The 7,236-nt window shown below is 37.8% G+C and overlaps 1 gene segment (V, D, J or C); it reads right to left on the bottom strand.

Annotated features, from left to right (window-relative positions):
- Positions 1-592: 592 nt before the first annotated feature.
- LOC114547188 (T cell receptor beta variable 29-1-like) lies at positions 593-2,794 on the bottom strand. The segment is given in 5 exon segments: positions 593-682; positions 1,097-1,389; positions 1,522-1,670; positions 2,344-2,622; positions 2,705-2,794. Coding segments are annotated over 3 exon segments (360 nt in total).
- Between the last annotated feature and the right edge of the window lie 4,442 nt (positions 2,795-7,236).

The raw sequence follows: 7,236 nt of genomic DNA, 5'->3' as shown, positions 1-7,236 counted from the left end.
TGAAATCAGCTCAGCACTGAATTAGATACTTCAAATGTCAGGGCACCTGTTCAGTAGTAGTACAATTATGTTAATTTCACATTTACTGTGACATTATTATTGCTGTAAAAAAAAAAAATATATTTAATGTTGCTACGTTCCAGTGTAAAAGCCATGAATTACACTGAATACTAACCACAAATCTTAACAGTCTACGTGTCTAGAGCTCCCCCTACAGATAGACACAGCTGTCTATTTTTGATTTTTATTCATTGTGACGAATATTAGGCTCCAGCCGTAGATCCCTCCCTACAGTACTGCAGATAGACTCACTAATAGAGCCAACGGTGCTCTGGGGTTTTTGTTCAGCTGTTGAATGTGTCTGTATCACTGTGTTCACTCACAGCACAGAAATACAAGCCTTTATCTTCTGGCTCCAGATTCTTCACTGTGAATGTCCCACTCTCAGCTTCAGTCTTGGTGGCTGAGAATTTCTCTTTGCTGAACTCTCCAAAATCATGATCTTTGTTGGCAGTTGTTGTGAACACGATTAGTTTCATTGTTTCTCCTGGCAGCTGTCTGTACCAGTACATCTGGAAGTAGCCAGCACCCTTGGTGTGGCTGCAGCTTATTGTTGCACTGTCGGTCGTGTTTTTCCACAGTCTGTCTGGAGTCTGGTTGACATCACTCCCATCAGTTAGACCTGTGTGTTTAACAGTAAAAAGTTACCATAAGTGGACATTTATTCTCTGAAATAAACTTGCAGATATTAATGTACTTAACCTTGTATGCAGAGCAGTGATATTAAAAAGCTGAGGCGTCCATGTTTGATAATGTCCATGTTCTAAAACTGAGAGAGTGTCATATACTGTACGTCTGTCGGTGTGGTTACAGAGATATGAAGAGCTGCAGGTGGGAGTGTCTCTGCCGAGTGTGACCTTCTCTGATCCTGTTAGCTGCTCTATCAAAACCCACGTGGTGAATCAAAGTGTAACTGAGTATTTGTGGTCCTTGAGGTCCCCCTACAGTACAGCAGATAGACTCACTAATAGAGCCAATGGTGCTCTGGGGTTTTTGTTCATCTGTTGAATGTGTCTGTATCACTGTGTTGACTCACAGCACAGAAATACAAGCCTTTATCTTCTGGCTTCAGATTGTTCACTGTGAATGTCCCACTCTCAGCGTCAGGCTTGGTGGCTGAGAATTTCTCTTTGCTGAAATCTCCAAAATCATGATTGTTGTTGATGGCACCAGTTGTTGTGAACACTATTAGTTTCATTGTTTCTCCTGGCAGCTGTCTGTACCAGTACATCTGAGCACCCTTGGTGTGGCTACAGTTCATTGTTGCATTGTCCTCCTGTTGTTTCCAAAGTATGGAGGTCTGGGTGACATCACTCCCATCAGTTAGACCTGTGTGTTTAACAATAAAAGGGTCAATAGTGAACTTTTGTTGTTGGATTCTACTTCTATTCTCTGACATCACATCTACAGAAAAAACATGAAAATAATTGTATATAAATGTTAGAATTGATTGTAAGTTACCTGTAGTCCACAGCACAAAGACTGACAATGTGAGCAGGCCTCGTTTAATGATATTATCCATGTTCTGCAGGACAGGAGCTACCAGACTCTCATATGGTTGATACGTAGAGCTGCAGGTGGGAGTGTCACTGTATGTGTCATCCTGTTAGCTGAATACAAGTACAAAGTATAGATGTTGGTATAAGTGATACGGGGATCCCCCTACAGTACGTTACATACTTTCATTTGCATACTGATCAGTATCACTGAGGAGCTGAAGAGTCTAGTTGGATACATTTTATGAAGACAAGACCAACTAGACTTCAGCTGCTCAGTGTTACTGATAACACTAGATTCAAGTTGGACTGACATAACTAAAAAGTGGCAACACTGTATCAATACATGGACGCCAAGTATCAATCTTTTTATTATATAAATTGGACAGGAGAATTGCATTTTGAAGCAATAAAATTGAAGTAAGATGAACAAACAGAGAAACGTATCTTATTAGATAACTATGTTAAAGTTTTCCTTTAGGGACATCATTTGTGTTCTTTGACTTTCTTTCAGATCCTACAACTGCTGAACCTGAACTCAACAATAATACATGATTTGTAATATTCAAATGCTTAAACAATCTACAATTTCACACAGTGACACAAAGAATGTGTGTTGTCCTCAGTGGGTCACACTTGTGTCTTAACAGTAAATGTAATCTTCAAAGCCGCAGGTGTTCAAGCGTCTGAACAGGTTGTCTCTCTGCAGACAGACTAAGGAGAGTTTTTGTATTGACTTGAGGGGAATCTGCAGCACTGTGCCGACTGGCAGCACAGAAATACACACCGTTGTCATTTAATGACAGATCAGAAACGCTGAGGTGGGAATGTGAACTGCCAACTCCATCAAAGCTGATTTTTCCTTTCACGTCGTCCTCGAGATTTACAAAATTTACATTCAGATATCCCAGAAGCTTTAGAGCTCCTTGATCTTCCTGTTTGTACCAGAGAATTACATCATAATTTGTTATGCTGTGCGAACAGTTGATCTCACTGGCAACGGATTCATTATTTCTCTTAATGATGAAAGATGGCGTTTGGAAGACACTGTTAATGTGAGAGGCACCTGTAGGGGGGGAAAAAAACCACATTTTAGTTATTAAAGTCATTACATAACATTTTACTTTGTTTGCTGTATTTTCTCTCACCCTTAATCCACGGCAGATAAAAGAAGCAAAACATGAAGAGCATTAACATCATGTTAAAGCCGACGTGACGCTCTGTCACCTTTCTGTTCAGGTCCTGTCAGCTCAGCACCTGCAGAGAAGAGCACGTCACGATTACATTATGATGAACAGGGGAGGTGTCTGTTATCTACATCACAGCTATCTTCATTAGCACTGCGTTGATACCGTCTATCAGAGTGCAAGCTGTTATCCCCGTTTTATTTGTTGAAGTATGTCTCCCCCTGCTGGTGTGGAACAAACTGTTGGTGCGTTCAGTTAGTGAAAGCTTTGTGTAGTTTGACCATAAAACATTTGGTACCACTTTACTTGAAGTTATCTACATAAGAGTGACATGACACTGTCATGACACATTCATGACACCTGAACCCTAACCATAACTTGTCATGACAAAACCAAATGACACTTACCAAAAGAAGCGTTATGTCATAAATGTTTGACTTGTTTATGTTTATGACCCGTTCATGACAGTGTCATGTCACTCTTATGTAGATACCTTCAAGTAAAGTTTAACCAAAAGTCTTTCCCTTGAACAGAAATAAAAACAATATAACATGTACTACGATAGAGAAACTTAAAATGCACACTTGATTGGTCTGTTGTGTTAGCTCTTTAATATTTAAAGAAAAAAACCCTCTAATAGACAATTCAATGTCTTAGCCTCTGGAAATGACTGGAGAATATCTTATTTATATTTACAAGTGTATACTCGATATGCAGTTTTAAAGTATGCATTAGTAAGTCCGATCGTGATTCAAAGGCATAGTACTTGAAATCAACTTCCCTGGTTTGGACCCTGATTGTGTTTTATAGCTGTGACTGTCTGCTGTGTTGCAGGTTTATCCAGCAGATGGCACCCAGACAGTCTGCAGACTCTGCTGTCTGTCTGAGCAGAGACAGCTGGAGCTCAGAGTCCAAGGTCAGTGTTTTAGTCTTTACATCAGGCTTGTGCAAAATTCAGAATTGGCCTCCGTTCAATTCATGAATTGGAATTTTAATTGAATTGAGTCCGCCCCACAGGAAGTTGAATTTGAACATCAGGAAGTGGAATTAAATTCATGGAAATTCAAAGAAATTCCACACAGTCACACAACAGACGGAATGTGTTGAATCTCACATCCATTCAGTGTTAGGAAGGTTACTTTGGAAATGTAATTGCTTACTGTTATAAGTTACCCATTATAAATGTGGTTTGGATTACTTTAGTTGGATTACTTTATCAATTAAAAGCAGTTTCCTTTTGATTTGATTAGTAACTAATTGAATTACACATTTTACCTCAGTTATACAACTAAATACAATTACATTCATTTTGTAATTTAATAACATAATTTCATTACACGTAACTAGTCACTCCTCAACCCTGCATACATTTTGTTCCAAAATATAGATAATGATGATGAGTAAATCTCATCAGCGTCAGTGAGCCAATAAGCACGTAGTATTCTCGTTTTATCTTTTAATTTTTTAATTCTTGAAATTGTTTTTGAAATGTGAAGTAGCCTTGATGGAGCCACAGAGTGGAGCACTGCAGCGCTTGCATATGGCTCTGTGGTTTCCAGGTGTTTTTGTTGGAATTGGTTCTTCAAAATGAACTATTACAGATGACCTTTTAGAAACTGCTATTTTCCATGTCACTGTTATTACAGGTGTGAAATCTATAAACGTGTGTAATCTGAAGTTGTAAGGGACTAATGAAACTTAAAAAGTCCAGTGTTGACCATCAAATTGTGTAGAAAAGAAGCTTTCAAACAAATGTCCACCTCAAATTGTTTGGCAACCATTTAAAATACTTGGTTAAAGTAAGGCATTCTGGGAAATGGAGTCATGTTCCATCATGTTCCACAAAATTACAATTGCAATAAATCAAACTTAATTACTTGTTCTGTGACATTTCCTGTTCACACGAATATCATTCATAGAATATGTATTGCAATCATATCAGATATATACTGTAAAGCTTTATTGTTAAACACATCACTTAAATTATGTATAAGAATTTCTTAGAATTATTATTGAATTGCAATTCTAGATCCTGGTTTTGACATAAATTCAAAAAGTGTGTGTGTGTGTGTGTGTGTGTGTGTGTGTCAACAACATACTAACACTTTTCAGCCAAGTATAAAGACAGTTGAAGTGAAATTTAGATGGATTTAAGGTGTGCAAAGTCCCAGTGAAGAGCTGAGCCTGACCAATAGACTGTATAAAAACTAGGCCCCGCTAGTGTTAACAATATAGGAAAGTTGTCAAAACTTTCTCCAGTTTTCATCCATTACAAAATTCTGACTTCTGTGTGAGCATTGAAGTAGGCATGGGCTAGTTACCGGTTTCAAGGTAATAAAAAAGTCAGTTTCAAAACCACCACCACAAGTTTTTTGAGTCTTCCAGGACAGAAAGTGCAGTTTATAAATCCCTCTCCCTGCCCTGCAGTGTGTTTCAAAAATAAATACTCCCCCGGCACGGTTATTTTTTGCTATAACCATAACCGCCCAGACTGGGGGGGGGGCTGCATAAATTAGCCAGCAGCTAGCAGCTTAACACCACAGTAAATTTCCGCCTGCATGTACGTTATAGATAGATAGATAGATAGATAGATAGATAGATAGATAGATAGATAGATAGATAGATAGATATTCCGAAAATTAAAATTGAATACCTACCCATCGAATGAATGTTCAGATCCAGCCCTACTGATGCTAAAGGGATTTTGGACTAAACTTCTGTTTAATGTGATGAAGCCAATATTAGACATTTTAAAATAAGTGATCACTCACTGAACCTGGCCTACTGAACCTCTTGTGTTTTCTAGATAGTTCTTACTAGGTATGATTTCACATCCAAATCCAGTGAATCTTCACTGGTGACATTACTCCATATCTGCTGTACTGTTTGAACCACTTTTTTATTATGTTTTATGTCATTTCTCTGACACGGGGTTGTACTTGACTTGTACTTTTTTAGCTTGATATAATTATTTGTAATAAAAAACCTGTGTTGGCTTGAATTACAGCATGAATCCTACACATGACAGCACAGGGGTCATTCAACATGACAAAGTTACATTCAGCTGCTTAAAAGTAAATATGTGGTGTTTTCTTTGTATCTAGTTACTGAAAGTTATAACCCATACCACTGAAAAATAGTTAATCTAATCTCCATCTAAAAGCGACAAAAACATCAAAAAGGTGTCAAAGTCGACCAAAACTAACGACCAAAAATAAGTTTGAATTTACAATTTTGAGCCAGAAAAACTAAACATTGCATGGCCGACGGGAAGACAACCCATGTTTTAACCACTGCTAATAATGCATACAGCAGGTGTGCCAGACAATCGGTATCAGATGATGTCACATATAGGTCATGTTTTTTCAATGTGATGAAATTATTCTACTATTCAGGTTTTCAGTCTTTTTATTGATATACTATATCATCACATGGTTGCTTGCAAGACCACTCTATCAAAACGCGACACCCTTTACCACTCCACTATCAGGTTTGCAACTCACTGGTTTCACTTTATTTTACAAGACCCTTCTTGGCTGATCACCTGCTTACTTGGGTCAGCTGCTGCAGCCAAAGTCTGTCACGTACAATACCCGGTCCCCACTTGATCTTCAATTAAGCATTCCCCAAACCAACTCTGCCTCTGGTCTCGCATCTTTTCAATCTGCTGCCGTTCGCAACTGGAACGCTCTGCAGAAGATTCTCAAACTGGACAAACTAATTTCCATTTCATCCTTCAGAGCCACCATATCATCCTTGTTCACCGTTTATATGCAGTTGCTTCACTACATAATCATTTTCCCAGCTAAATATTTGTTTCTCCCTCTCCTACTCACCCGTGAACCTGTGCACTTATCTCGTTACAAGTGTTTATTGTTTTCTGTGCAGTACTTCAAATTGTATTTTATGTCATTTCTAAACTGTATGTATTTCTAATGTATTTATTATCTAGCCCTCCTTCCCTTTCCCTAAGTGGCTATGCCACTTGTCAGGCCACTATTGTAAATAACAACCTGTTCTTAATGTCTATAGATGCACCTTTTTATTTACTTGGTTTAGTATCTATTTCTCAAAATACTTCCTTATGATTTAAAATGTTGCTCTATTTCATATAGATATCCATTTTAATTTTTTCTTAGTATTGTCTGTAATCATTATTGTGATAGTGACATTTATTTATTTATTTTTTATTAAAAGCCGTTGATTAAAACTGAAAACCTGCCTCTTCAGTGTATTTCTATCAACATGATGGCCCAGACTGGATGCTGAGTTTTCATCCTGCAGTCTTCAGCTCAGCTGTTTAAGTCAAATACAGAATCCCATTATGAAAATGTACAAATTTATTAGGGAGCATTTACTGTAGGCCTATATCAGATCACTTTGTTTGCATCTTGAACTATGGTTTATTAAAAGGAACGTATCGTTTTTATAACGGAGACACAGTGTGAAATTGTATTTTCCGACGAACGGATGGAAAACAAGAATAACTTCTG

Source organism: Perca flavescens, chromosome 20 (assembly GCF_004354835.1).
Source record: "Perca flavescens isolate YP-PL-M2 chromosome 20, PFLA_1.0, whole genome shotgun sequence".
Classification (NCBI taxonomy): Eukaryota; Metazoa; Chordata; class Actinopteri; order Perciformes; family Percidae; genus Perca; species Perca flavescens.
This window is presented reverse-complemented; position numbering and strand designations above follow the sequence as displayed.